Source organism: Papio anubis, chromosome 9 (genome assembly GCF_008728515.1).
Source record: "Papio anubis isolate 15944 chromosome 9, Panubis1.0, whole genome shotgun sequence".
NCBI lineage: Eukaryota > Metazoa > Chordata > Mammalia > Primates > Cercopithecidae > Papio > Papio anubis.
The window spans coordinates 89,579,564-89,594,661 of record NC_044984.1 but is presented as its reverse complement, the minus strand read 5'-3'; the positions used below and the strand labels follow the sequence as shown (position 1 = coordinate 89,594,661).

Genomic DNA, 15,098 nt, shown 5'->3' with positions numbered 1-15,098 from the left:
TCTCTATGTTCCTTGCAGCATGCTATGTTACATCAATTATCTGTTTTAACCCTCATAACAACCCTATCAAGTAGATGTTATTCCTATTTTTTTCGATGAAGAAAGTAAGCTGATTGTCAAAAATAACCCACTATTTAATAGCAAAACTAGACTTTGAAGTCTGGTCTGTCTGACCCTTCGTACTCAGTTGTTCTTTAGTAACTGATTGAAAATTATTATTTGAAATCTCTACCATGCTGTATAGAATATAGTGTATCTTTGGATATATTAGCTTGCTTTCAGAATTCTTTTAGTCGCCCTGGAAACCAGAGAAACTTGTTTTTCATCTTCTAAAGATGAAAATGAAGCTAGATCTTGGTCACTTAGAGATACTATGATGATTACTTGTTAGTGTTACTAAAGGAGATTGGAAACTAGACATAAAAGATTGCTTTCAGTTATGTTTTCTACAGTTTTGCATTGATTATGCACCGCTGATGATTACATACCGTATCACTGGGTCTACATATAGAGAGTGAAGAATAATTTCATTGGGAAAATATTTTCATTTTAAAAACAAAGTCAAATGGTTAATGTGGGGACTTTCCCACGTCTACTTTTACTTCATAGTTTCACACTGATTTCTGCATATTTATCATAGCTCTTTGACCCCCACAGCTGCTTTGCTTTTGCTTAAAGTGAAGTGATTCCTGGTGTCCTTCATGAGGACAGGGAACCTTGTAGAGCTCCATGTCTGTCCATATGTTCCTTTGGTCTTTGTAATTCACTGTGTCATGGTGGTAGTGCAGTAATGCCCTGAGGTCAGGCAGCTGGGTCAGGACAGCTGGTAATTAAGTCACATACCTCTTGTTGGTGCTGGAGATATAAAGCCTGACCCCATGAACAAGGCCATCTGTTTTGTGCTTCATTGCCTCAGATGCTCGTACTTGATTTTATTTGCATTGATTTTTTTGCTGAGGTCTTCCCTAAGTGATTCAAGCTGGCAAGGCTGATATGTTAATATCTGAAAAGAATTAAAGATCAACTTAAAGTTGATCTGATTCTTATTTGTAGGTTTTGGGGAATTAGTAAGAATAATATTATCATATGCTTCATAATTCAGAGGCCCATCTGTAGTTCTACAAATTCCACATTAAACAAGCGTTTGCTTTTTATGACCAGAAACTACAGTGTAGGTGGTTCAATTTTGCATGCAGAATATTTGGTAGGTTTTGTTGTAAGGATGAAGTCTAGGTACTTGATGCCAGCAAACTCTACAGCTAACTAACATTTTCACACTCTTAACTCCTCCTCCCACTACTTTAATATTTTTTTTTACCTGGCTTTTCTAGTGTGAAAAATTAAACTCTGGATCTAACTTTTGAAGGGCTAATCCTGCTGTCTTGCATCCTCACTGATTTCGTCAAGGAGGTTTTGGTGAATTTAGATTCTTCTGCCTCAAAATAGCTTTGCCTCTGGCTTTTAAGTGTCATCACACTTTCCCAAATTATCCTGGTTGTTAACATTTAGAAAAATAACCAGACATATGTTGTAATCATCCTTTTATTAAAAAAAGATGTCACCTCCTCCCAGTGGCACCAGTTTTGGCAGTGGTTGAGGTTCATGAAGAGCTGAGAAGTTCAAGATTCTGCTAGTGGTTCCTGTGTGAATTAGTTACATCTGGCAGTGGGGCCGTAGCACACAGCTGTCAGGAAATGGTGGCCCAAGAGGTGAGGGAATGAGACTGGGGCCAGGGCTGCTGCATGTGGTTATGGAGGCCATAACTGGGAGTGGAACCCAATTATTCGATGACACTTGTCGAAGCAAAAGCACAGTACGGCAGGCTTTATTCAGGACTATCACAGTAGGCTTAGGGGGCCTGGAGCAGGGGCTGATGCCTGTAATCCCAGCACTTTGGGAGGCCGAGGTGGGCAGTTCACTTGAGGTCAGGAGTTCAAGACCAGTCTGGCCAACATGATGAAACCCCGTCTCTGAAATACACTGAAAATACAAAAATTAGCTGGGCATGGTGGTATATGTCTGTAATCCCAGCTACTCGGGAGGCTGAGGCAGGAGCATTGCTTGAACCCAAGAGACGGAGGTTGTAGTGAGCCGAGATCATACCACACTCCAGCCTGGGCAACAGAGCAAGACGCCATCTCAAGAACAAAAAACAATAGTCGGCCGGGCGCGGTGGCTCAAGCCTGTAATCCCAGCACTTTGGGAGGCCGAGACGGGCGGATCACGAGGTCAGGAGATCGAGACCATCCTGGCTGACACGGTGAAACCCCGTCTCTACTAAAAAATACAAAAAATTAGCCGGGCGAGGTGGTGGGCGCCTGTAGTCCCAGCTACTCGGGAGGCTGAGGCAGGAGAATGGCGGGAACCCGGGGGGCGGAGCTTGCAGTGAGCTGAGATCCGGCCACTGCACTCCAGCCTGGGCGGCAGAGCCAGACTCTGTCTCAAAAAAAAAAAAAAAAAAAAAAAACAATAGTCATAGGGACCACTGCAATGGGATTTTGCGGTAGTGGAGAAAGATTGGGCTCAACTCCAAATATATTATGGGCAAGTGGGAATTTATAGCCAAGGAGGAGCAAAGTGGGAGTTAGTGGATGGAAAATTACTAAGAAGAAACTTCAGGAGGAAGGGAGATTCTGGCTAAACCAACTTAATGGGATTCTTGCAGAAGACGGACCAGCCAGGATGATCATACATCACCTGGGCAATGGTAGAGGATGAAGAACCCGAACAATATCAAGGGTGGGAGGTTCTTGCTAAAACTGGATTTTGCAAGAAAGTGCACAGATGGGCCTAAGAAAAGATTCAGGAACCTGACTAGTACAGAATCTTTGTCAAGTGCTTACTTAGAATATGTAATTCTCTGGCTGGGCACGATGGCTCACGCCTGTAATCCCAGCAGTTTGGGAGGCTGAGACAGGCAGATCACTTGAGGCCAGGAGTTCTGTTTAACATAGTGAAACCCCATCTCTACTACAAATACAAAAAGTTAGCCAAACGTGGTGGCACACAACTATAATCCCAGCTACTCAGGAGATGAGGCAAGAGAATGGTTGAACCTGGGAGTCGGAGGTTGCAGTGAGCTGAGTTCTCGCCACTGCACTCTAGCCTGGACAACAGAACGAGACTCTGTCTCAAAAAAAAAAAAAAAAAAAAAGGCCGGGCGTGGTGGCTCACGCTTGTAATCCCAGCACTTTCGGAGGCTGAGGCAGATAGATCACCTGAGGTCAGGAGTTTGAGACCAGCCTGGCCAACATAGTGAAATCTCCATCTGTACCAAAAAGTATAAAAATTAGCCAGGCGTGGTGGCGAGCGCCTGTAATCCCAGCTACTTGGGAGGCTGAGGCAGGAGAATCACTTGATCCCGGGAGATAGAGGTTGCAGTGAGCTGAGATTGCACCACTGCACTCCAGCCTGGGCAACAAGAGCAAAACTCTTTCTCAAAAAAAGAAAGTAAGCCGGGCGCCGAGGCTTACGCCTATAATCCCAGCACTTCGGGAGGCCGAGGCAGGCAAATCACCTGAGGTCGGGAGTTCAAGACCAGCCTGACCAACATGGAGAAACCCCATCTCTACTAAAAATACAAAATTAGCTGGGCGTGGTAGCACATGTTTGTAATCCCAGCTATGCAGGCAGGAGAATCGTTTGAACCTGGGAGGCGGAGGTTGTAGTGAGCTGAGATCATGCCATTGCACTCCAGCCTGGGCAACCAGAGTGAAACTCTCTCTCTCTCAAAAAAAAAAAAGTAACTCTCTGGGTTTCATGGCTATATAGTCTCGAAATTCTTATAGTCTTTATTAAGTGTACTTCTATTTTAATTATTAAATTTCTATTTTATTCTGACATACTACTTATAATTTAAAAGAAGACATCATGGGCCATCAGTCCATTCCGAGCTGCCTAAAAACATCCAGTAGTACTGGGAAAAGCAGAGTTTTGCCTGGTGTGTGACAGGGGCGTCCATTTAGAGGCAGCCATCTCACTGGTCAGTTCAGTTTGTATTTGGCTGGTCTCTGTTAAATGTGTCTTAAATAAACAAGTTCCCTTTTTGGCAATGGTGGCAGACATACGGAATGCAGGGTCTGGCAAAAGCTGTGTCAAACCAGGTCCTTAAGTTACTTAGCAGCTAACATCACTGTCACTGTCATGGCAGAGGAAATACCTTCCAACTGGGAAACAAAAGTTATCCTGCTGCCAGGAGACAAATATAGTCATCACTTACTCTACCAGAAGAAAGAGTGGTGCTTATTGCTTTGCTGAGCAAGGAACTCTTGCATCCAAATTATATCAGTCACTAAACTGGTCAAAACAAAAGCAAAAAAGATAACCAGAGAGGATGTTTAACTATTCTGCTTTGAATACATTATTCATGATGCGTAAATAAATGTATTCTATAGCCCTGCCTGATAGCAGATAGCCTAATGATTTTCAAAAGTGTTAAGTGGCTTTATTTTATCATAGTACATGTGAGTGCTGATTGAAGCAAGCTGTTGGGAGGTGAAATTTGGCTGATATCCATTTGGTTTCTGGAGATGTTCTGAGTGATTTTCTGGATTAGAGCTTATAATACTATGAGAACTAAATACTCTTATTTTATATGATACTAATTAGGTATACAAGTTAATCCTTTAGTTACTGGTGTGAGTAGTTGGCTTCTTTGGGCCAATGTGACTGTTGGATCAATAAACTTAGTCCCAGGTACTGAGTCCTAAGTGAAGGGATTTTTAGCATTGATTAAGCATAAGAGGATTGGACTTCTTCAAAATAGCCATCCTTTAGAAAAAGAATCCTTTCACATACTTTAAGTTATCTGTGAGGTTTTTGGCTGTCCAGAGTTTAAAAAAAAAAAAATCATGGTTAATATACATATTTTAGGGGCAGGTGTTGAAAAGATCAGTGGAAGGAACAGTATCTTTTTTGGTTGATTTCATTTGCCGGTAAATTCCTGAAGGGAAAGCAGTTGGAAATAAAGGTAAGGGAAGATAAGGCCTATTAGTCATTTACCCAAACTTTCCTTTCAGATTTAATTAAAACTGCTATTTCTAAAACGGAAAAAAAATCTTTGTTTTTGAATTCTCAAGGACTGTGGAACAGATTTCACTCTGTTTTACTTATGTCTTGAGGCCCACCCTTAGGGGACAATGAAATCTAGGCAAATACTTATCTCCTACCCCACCCTTTCCAAGTCCTCTGGAGTAATAGGGTGTGGTGATATTGACATATATTAAGACATGGTACAGATAGTCTAGAGAACAGTAAATGAAAAATAATATGTGAAGAGAAAGATTCTTTTTTTTAAATTTTTTTTTTGAGACAGTCTCGCTCTGTCGCCCAGGCTGGAGTGCAGTGGTGCGATCTCGGCTCACTGCAAGCTCCGCCTCCCGGGTTCACGCCATTCGCCTGCCTCAGCCTCCTGAGTAGGTGGGACCACAGGTGCACGCTGCCACACCTGGCTGATTTTTTGTATTTTTGGTAGAGACGGGGTTTCACTGTGTTAGCCAGGATGGTCTCAATCTCCTGACCTTGTGATCTGCCCGCCTCGGCCTCTCAAAGTGCTGGGATTACAGGCGTGAGCCACTGCGCCTGGCCAAGAAAGATTCTTATTTGTGAAAAGTGTAAACCCTGGTGAATTTATTGAGAGGTTGGCAAGCGGGAGGGGAGAATTTCAGGTCCAGAGTTAAAATGTTTCATTAATTCTATATGCCAAATGCATTGCAAAAGAAGTTTTATGTGCAATATCTAATTAAAGTCTCATAACTATTATACTTACTTAGCAGATGAGGAAAATCAGTCTGGCCCGAGGAAACACAGTAAATAAGGAACAAGGGCTTGGATCCAGGATTCTGATTATCAAGCATGTGCCTGCCAGTCACGGTGGCTCATGCCTATAATCACAGCACTTTGAGAGGCCCTAGTGGGAAGATTGCTTGAGCTCAGGAGTTCAAGCCAGTCTGAGCAACATGGTAAAACCTCGTCTCTACAAAAAATACAAAAATGAGCCTGGCATGGTGGCACACGCCTATAGTCCCAGCTACTCGGGAAGTTGCCATGAGCTGAGATTGGGCCACTGTGCTCCATCCTGGACGACAGAGGGAGACCCACAACACATGCCTCTCTCCACATGCCTCACCTAGGACGCGCCAGCTGTGGGGAAATGATAACCGAAAGTGGACAGTGGGACTCTTAAATCCAGAATAAAATTAGCTAAGGTCTCCTGGGGACTTTTAAAATAAATGGATTGTGTTTATATTGATGGTATTGGAATAATTCTAAAGACTATTTAGAATTTTGTTACAATTTCCAGACATCTGCTTAGTATAATTGCTAAGTTTAGAGATCAAACTAAAAGGTTTAAGATAAATATGATTTGGTATGTTTGAATATCAAAGAATCGTCTCAGCCACGATTTTTTATTTTTAATTTCCTATCTAGGTGAGTGGGGTAGGAGGAAGGGGGTACTTTCGATTTGTAATTCTGCATGGGAAATACAGCTGTGCAATCCGTATCATTTTAGGAAAAAGGGGGACTGGGGATAAAAGCTTGTTATCAAGTTATATGTGTATGTATTGTTTTTCCTGCTCTGGACTGTAATAGGATTTCCGGGATGCAGTAGCTCATGCTTCCAGGCAACTTGGGAAACCAGTGATTGAGGACCGGATTCTAAATCAGATCCTATACTACTTGCCTCAGCTGTATGAGCTCAACCGGGATCTCCTGAAGGAACTGGAGGAAAGAATGTTGCACTGGTAAAAATGGACTGTTTTCAGATTTTCCTAGTGTTTCCAATTTTAGATGAAGCCGTAAGGGCCCCACATGCGACAGAGATGTATTGTTCATTACATTGAGTTGCTTCAATATATTGTCTTTGCAGTTACCCATAGATTGATTTTGTTGTGTTTTCTTTTGTTTTTGAGATAGATTCTCACTCTGTCGCCCAGGCTGGAGTGCAGTGGCACAATCCCGGCTCACTGCAACCTCTGCCTCCCAGGTTCCAGCGTTTTTCCTGCCTCAGCCTCCTGAGTAGCTGGGATTACAGGCGTGTGCCACCACGCCTTTCTAATTTTTTGTATTTTTAGTAGAGATGAGGTTTCACCATGTTGGCCAGGCTGGTCTTGAACTCCTGACCTCAGGTGATCTGCCTGCCTCAGCCTCTAGTGCTGGGATTACAGATGTGAGCCACCGTACCTGACCAGATTGATTATTTTCAGTGGCCCAAAATTCACAACCTTGGCACACCAAGCTCAATACTATTATTTTGAACAAATCTTTGGTAATACTGCCTCAGAAGCAACATGCAGCCAATTTATATTTCTGTAGGTGAACTTGGGCAATCAAGGTTTTTGAGATTAAGTGTGGATAGATGCTGTATTCACATTGGAATAGTTTCTAAATGTTTTATTTACCTTCTGGAGCTGCAGGTCGTGAAACTCCCTTTCCAGTTTTGAAAAAGAGGCCATTCACTGAAATAATAGGATGGTTGTTTTGGAAAGGCAATTTTTTTTCTTTTGAGATGGAGTTTCACTCTTGTTACCCAGGCTGGAGTGCAATGGTGCGATCTCAGCTCACTGCAACCTCTGCCTCCTGGGTTGAAATGATTCTTCTGTCTCAGCCTCCTGAGTAGCTGGGATTACAGGCGCATGCCACCATGCCCGGCTAAGTTTTGTATTTTTAGTAGAGACGGGGTTTTATCATATTGGTCAGGCTGGTCTCTAACTCCTGACCTCAGGTGATCCGCCTTGGCCTCCCAAAGAAAGGCAAATTTATATATGTATGACATCCTTGTAGAAGCTGTAGATTTCAGAATAGGAAAAGAATACCAAAAGGTTAGTATTGGGAGCCACTTCCACTAGGCTAAAGAAAATAAGTACGCAGAGGCTTTGGTGACTTCTGTGGAAATAATGTAGAAAGATTGGTCTAGGAGGATTGAATTTATTGTTGAAGACCATGGGGAGCACAACATGATTAGAACAAGACAATAGTGTCACCTACTTTCACGATCAAAATTTCTCTAAGCTTTCTTTATATATAAACCAGAAAAGTACCTCTGCTTGTTTTGGAAATATCTTGCCTCTATATGTTGGGTAAATATGGCACATAAGCAATTTATACTTAGCTGTAGCCTAAGTATAAAATAACACACAATTAAGGACTGAGGATTGACTAAAATGTAGTCTTTAAAGGTCATGATAGGCCGAGCGTGGTGGCTCACGCCTGTAATCCTAGCACTTTGGGAGGCTGAGGCAGGTGGATCACTTGAGGTCCAGGAGCTTGAAACCAGCCTGGCCAATATGGCAAAACCTCGTCTCTACTAAACTTATAAAAATTAGCCAGACATGGTGGCAGATGCCTGTAATCCCAACTACTTGGGAGGCGGAGGCTGCAGTGAGCCAAGATTGTGCCACTGCACTCCATTGTGGGCGACAGAGCGAGACTCCTTTAAAAGAAAAATGTCATGATAGAAATAAAATATAATTTGCCAGGCGCTGTGGCTCACGCCTTTAATCCCAGCATTTTGGGAGGCCAAGGCAGGCAGATAAGCTGAGGTCAGGAGTTGGAGACTAGCATGGCCAACGTGGTGAAACCTTGTCTCTACTAAAAAATACATCTTTTTTTTTCTTGTTTTAAATTAAAAAAAAAAAAAAAAAAAAAAAACCCCACAAAAAATGGGGCTTATTTGCTTCCGATCTTTTTTTTTTTTTTTGAACAGAAGTTCCTCCTCTTGCCGAGCCAGGGGTTCAGTGGTGTGACCACAGCTCACTGCAGCCTTGACTTCGTTGGGCATAAGTGATTCTTCTACCTCAGCCACCCAGGTAGCTAGGACTGCAGGCATGTGCCACCATGCCTGGCTGGTACAGATTTTTGTAGAGACAGGTTTATACTTGTGTTTTGCGGCGATCTTGTGCTCCTGGGCTCAAGTGATCCCCTTGCCTCAGCCTCCCAAAGTGCTAGGGTTACAGGCATGAGCCACTGCACCCAGCCTCATTTTCTATTTATTAAAATATTTTTCTCTTAGGGTTCAAGTCAATACATATTCTTTGGTGTTAGTTGACTTTCTGAAATAACGTTTTTCCATTGACTTTTAACAACAATTGATGAAATATTTTATTTTCACATTCAAGAAGGTTTGCATATCTACTATGTGCTAGTCTGTGCTCTCAGTATGCAGAGGATATCACAGTGCACAAAACAGACATCCTGCTTTCATGGAGCAGACATTTAATAGGGGAAGGACCAGATAAATAGACAAGAAGCAGTTTCTGAGTTGCAGAGACCTGAAACAGGATGCTGTGGTAGCGAATGAAGCTTGGGTGGTCAAGGAAAGCCCTCTGTGAAGGTGGTGTATTCATTACAGTGACATCTGAAAGAAAAGGAGGAGCCAGCCAGGGTTCTATATTTCCAGGCATGTGGAACCATTAGTGGAAGTCTGCATAGTGGCAATTAATTCCATGTCTCCAAAGAAGATAAGGCCAGTGTGGTGGGAGATAAATGGGGAAGAGGAAGAGCAGTGTGATGGGTCAGAAAGGGCAGGCCTTTGTGTGCCAGGTAAGGAGTTTTTCTTCTTTTTCTTTTCTTTTTTTTTTTTTTTTTTTGAGGCAGAGTCTCACTGTCTCCCAGGCTGGAGTGCAGTGGCGCAGTCTCAGCTCAGTGCAACCTCCATCTACCAGATTCAAGCGATTCTCCTGCCTCAGCCTCCCGAGTACCTAGGATTACAGGCGCCTGCCACCACGCCCAGCTAATTTTTATATTTTTAGTAGAGACACGGTTTCACCATGTTGGCCAGGCTGGTCTAAAACTCCTGATCGCAAGTGATCTGCCTATCTCAGCCTCCCAAAGTGCTGGGATTACAAGCATGAGCCACGGCGCCCAACCAAGGAGTTATTTATTTATTTATTTATTTTTGAGACGGAATCTCACTGTGTTGCCCAGGCTGGAGTGCAGTGGCGCTATCTCGGCTCACTTCAACCTCCCCCTCCTGGGTTCAAACGATTCTCCTGCCTCAGCTCCCAGATACCTGGGATTACCGACACGCACCACCATACCCAGCTAATTTTGTATTTTTAGTAGAGACTGGGTTTCTCCATGTTGGTCAGGCTGGTCTCGAACTCCTGACCTCAGGTGATCTGCCTGCCTTGGCTCCCAGCGTGCTGGGATTACAGGTGTGAGCCACTGCGCCCAGCCCTGACAAACATTTTTTTAAGACTCTCTCCTTGTGCTGAAGAATGGTTTGGAGAGGGCAAGAATGGAAGCAGGGAAACCAGTGAGAGTCCAGGCAAGATGTGATGGTGGCAGTGGAAATGGTGAAAAGTAGGCATTTTGAGGTATGTTTTCCAAGAAAGGAAAAAAAGATAAGTTGATGGCTTAGATGTGGACTCTGCTTATCATTAGATATGTTAATCACTCTCTTTATATTTTTTGTGTATCTGTTCTCTGTCCATAGGACTGAACAACAAAGAATTGCTGATATCTTTGTAAAAAAGGGACCATATCTAAAAATGTATTCCACATACATCAAAGAATTTGATAAGAATATAGCCTTGCTGGACGAACAGTGCAAGAAAAATCCAGGTTTTGCTGCTGTTGTTAGAGAATTTGAGGTATTTGCTACCATCTAATGTTGAACACTTCTCTTTTTGTTGTTGAAACTTTAATAATAAGTTGCAGTCATGAAAACAAAGCTTGCAAACAAAAAAAAGTTAAAAAGTAATCCCTTCAAAATCAAAGATGGAATTGAACAATTTAAATGGTGGGAACTCAAGCAATGTACGTGGCTTAATTTTGAAAATCTATTATTGCACATGGGAATATTTTGACTTGGAAATAATTTTTTTTTTTTTTTTTTGGAGACAGAGTCTTGCTCTGTTGCCCAAGCTGGAGTACAATGGCGCATACAACGGCTCACTGCAACCTCCATCTCCTGGGTTCAAGCGACTCTCCTGCCTCAGCTTCCCGAGTAGCTGGGATTGCAAGCACGTGCCACCACACCTGGCTAATTTTTTGTATTTTTAGTAGAGATGGGGTTTCACCACATTGGCCAGGCTGGTCTCAAATTCCTGACCTCAGGTGATCCACCCTCCTCAGCCTCCCAAAGTGTGTTGGAATTACAGGCATGAGCCACAGTGCCTAGCCAGAAAGAATATTTTGATGGGACTTTTTTAACTGTGGTAAAATACATATAACACAAACTTACCATTTTAACAATTTTCAATATATAGTTCAGTAACGTCAAGTACTTTGACATTCTTGTGCAACCAGATCTCCAGAACTCTTCATCTTGCAAAACTGAAAACTCTATAGGCATTAAACATTAACTCTCCGTTCTCTCTTCCCTCCCAGCCCTTGGCAACCACCATTCTACTTTCTGACTCAATGGACTTGATTAAGGAACATTTCTTAACTTTTAATTTAACTTACTCTTTTATCCTAACAACTAACTTACGGTGATGGATGGGAAATAGAATTTATGTTTCCCTTTAGATAAATAAATAACATGGCTTTGGTGCCAAAGTTAAGAGAAAGTAATAACCTGTTTAGAGTATGTGTCAGCCAAAGCTTTGACTTTTGACTCAGAGCTGTGAGTGTGGAACACTGATTTAATTAGAGATAAAATCACAAGTTCCCTCCACCAATTTGGAGTAAAATTTGAGTACTGTATTTTAATACTTACTTGTTTTGAAGCTTAAAAGATCGGTGAATTCCAGTCACACAAAACTAGAAATAAAAAGAGTTTTTGTTTGTTTGTTTTTGTTTTTGTTTTGGGATGGAGTCTACCTCTGTCACCCAGGCTGGAGTGCAGTGGCGTGATCTTGGCTCACTGCAACCTCTGCCTCCCAGGTTCAAGTGATTTTCCTACCTCAGCCTCCCAAGTAACTGGGATTTCAGGCGTGTGCCACCGTGCCCAGCTAATTTTTGTATATTTAGTAGAGACAGGTTTCACTGTGTTGGCCAGGCTGGTCTCAAACTCTTGATCTCGTGATCCACCCACCTTGGCCTCCCAAAGTGCTGGGACTACAAAACCACCTCACCTGGCTGAAATGAAAAGTTTTTAAAATATTATGGTATTGCTGATTTCTGATTTGTGCAGTAGACAAATAATTAAACTTTAAAGTCATCTGTAATTTTTTCTTCTTTTCCTCTCCTCTGTTGTCTTTGTGCTATCAAAAAACAAAGTGTGATGTAATTGTGGCAAGTGATGATTGACCCAGGTTTTGGTAAGAGTCCAGTGAGTTGTTGTGTTACCTTGTTAACAAAAGAAAACAGGGAACCATAAGGCCGGGAGAATTAGCCATCTGGGTTAATGATGCTTGAATGAAAGACACTTTCTTAACATGCGTTATTATAATTTTGTAATCACTCTGTGTACCAGATAGTAGTGGTACATATTTAGAAAATGATAAAGGTCTGAGGAAATCTGACAAAACTTATCCACCAACTTGCACTATGTTAGAAGCATGACATTTTTTTGTAGTTCTTAGGATGCAGGGACATTTTCACTTGGCCTTTTTGATGCCACCTTACAGTAAACTCTTAGGTTGGAGAATGAGGGTGAGGCTCAGGAATGGGCCGAGATAGATGTCTGTTGTACATACTAAGAAAGAGAGGTTTCAAGGGATAACCAAATGTCTTTGTATTCAAGCCAAAATGTGGTTCCACAATCGATGTTCCTATAAACGCTGTGATTTGGGGGCTATCTTTTTATAAGGCCATTCATCTGCAAAAGACTTTTACGTTCTTCAGACTTCTTAAAGAAGGGAAACTTAGCAAGGCCGCTTTTCAGGTTATCTTCACTTTCTACAGTTCTCCCTGCCACCACCATTATTTTGACTATATTGACCACAAGGCTGTGATTGTTATTTGAATCCAATTCCTGGCAGTTGTATTTCTGCTGCCGTATTTTGGGGGGCCATGCATTTCTTTGGTCCATTGGGATTTGTTTGTATTTATCAATACAAGTGGGAGCTGCTAGGTAGGGTGGGCTCTAACTAGCCTAGGACCCGTACTGTGGCTACCACGCTCTTTGTGAGGGTTGTTAACAAGTTTTTCCTAGGAGCAAGTGATTTCAGGGACTGCCTACAGGAAAGGGTGGAGGTTGGTGGTCAATCTGGCTGGGGTTCACTCTCAGTATGTGTAACAGCTGTACCTTAAAATAAAAGAGAGCCTCTCTCCTAATCTCCTTCCAGAGTTGCTTGATGTTTAAAGTTTGGTTTCCTGAGCACTTGAATCCGGGTCCCTTGCTTCTTAAAAAACACTGTGTTTATTTTGGATGCCTTCTCCTTTCAGATGAGCCCTCGCTGTGCTAATCTGGCCCTCAAGCACTATCTGCTGAAGCCGGTTCAGAGGATCCCCCAGTACAGACTGTTGCTGACAGGTGGGCTTCTCCAGCATTTTGCCAACCACCCAGTTGGTTTATCCATCATCCAACTCTTCTTGCCTTTATGAAACTCTGCCTTTCCTAAGAGTGCCTCTCTTTGTATATCACACCAGTCACCATGTTGCCTAATATGTGGATTTGTAGATTGCTTATGTACCTCACACATACAGTTGCCCAAACTGAACAGCTTTCAGTTCTTTGATCATCCATCCATGTGTACATTTTCACTCCAGGGCATTCATATATGTAGCTATTTTTTATTCAGAACATCTTTGACCATCCCAAGCCCATACCCCTGCATCATTTTACCTGTCTAATATTAATTCCAAGAAGGTACTTTTGCCAGGTGCAGTGGCTCATGCCTGTAATCCCAGCACTTTGGGAGGCTGAGGCTGGCAGATCACGAGGCCTGGAGTTCGAGACCAGGCTGACCAACATGGTGAAACCCCGTCTCTAATAAAAATTCAAAAATTAGCTGGGTGTGGAGGCGCACGCCTGTAATCCCAGCTACTCAGGAGGCTGAGGCAGGAGAATCGCTTGAAAACGAGAGGCGGAGGTTGCAGTGAGCTGAGATTGTGCCATTGCACTCCAGCCTGGGTGGGCGACAGAGCAAGATTCTGTCTCAAAAAAAAAAAGAAGGTACTTTCCCCAATTACTCAAGAATGGAGTTTAGAGGGTCACTCCCACATATTTATATAGCACTATCATAGCCCTAGTTACTTGCCTCAGAAGGTCGTTATAAGGTTTGATTAATAAGCTAAATGTGGACAGTGCTTAGAATAGTACTATAGCTGGTGCAGTGGACACGCCTGTAGTCCCAGCTACTGGAGAGGCTGAGGTGGGAGGATCTTTGAGCCCAGGAGTTTGAGACTATCCTGGGCAACATAGTGAGACCGCTGTCTAAAAAAAACAGGAATAATGCTTTAATTATAACAAGTTCTCGGCTGGGCGGGGTGGCTCACGCCTGTAATCCCAGCACTTTGGGAGGCCGAGGTGGGCGGATCACGAGGTCAGGCATTCGAGACCAGCACGGCCAAGATGTGAAACCCCATCTCTACTAAAAATACAAAAATTAGCCGGTGGTAGAGGGCACCTGTAATCCCAGCTGCTCGGGAGGCTGAGGCAGACTCGCTTGAACCCGGGAGGCAGAGGTTGCAGTGAGCCGAGATCGCACCACTGCACTCCAGCCTGGACGAAAGAACGAGGCTCTGTCTCAAAAAAAAAAAAAAAAGGTTCTACTAAGTATTAGCTTCTACTATTATTAGTAATAGTATTCTTATCCTGATGGTTATTTCCTTATCATGATAATAGTCTATCTTCTACTAGACTATAAGCTTCAAGATTATAGAACTATGTCTGTTTAGTAAGGAAAAAAGAAGGAAAGAAAAAAGCAAAAACACTGTGTTTGAGTGAAGGAACATGCTGTAATCAGGCCTTTGTATTCACTGGCTCTTTAAATCCTTACCATAGCCTTGCAAATACCAGTTTAATCTTCACAGATGACATAGCAGGTTTATTGAGATTACGTGGTTTAGTATCACAAAAAGACAAGTGTAGTCTCAGTACTAAACATAGTTACCCAACACCTACTACTAGGTTCTCTGGAATATTTGCTGAACTGTACTGGATGTACAGTGACTTAATATGCGTATATAATATGCCTTAAAATTGTATCAAGACGGACAAGAACATCAAAACTGTGGCCACGACCGTAAAGTCAATGTGTTGTAAT

At 42.6% G+C, this 15,098-nt stretch overlaps 1 protein-coding gene across 5 annotated transcripts in view; it reads left to right on the top strand.

Moving 5' to 3' along the window:
- FGD6 (FYVE, RhoGEF and PH domain containing 6) overlaps nucleotides 1-15,098 on the top strand; it is a 132,288-nt gene that overhangs the window by 64,330 nt on the left and 52,860 nt on the right. For all 5 annotated transcript variants that reach the window (XR_001892892.3, XR_002515789.2, XM_021922791.2 and 2 more), the window contains exons 6-8: nucleotides 6,592-6,743; nucleotides 10,436-10,592; nucleotides 13,276-13,363. Coding sequence is in view for 3 of the 5 variants with exons in the window: in XM_021922791.2 (XP_021778483.1) it covers nucleotides 6,592-6,743; nucleotides 10,436-10,592; nucleotides 13,276-13,363 (397 nt within the window). In the remaining 2 variants the exon portion in view is untranslated. The remainder of the gene's footprint in view (nucleotides 1-6,591; nucleotides 6,744-10,435; nucleotides 10,593-13,275; nucleotides 13,364-15,098) is intronic.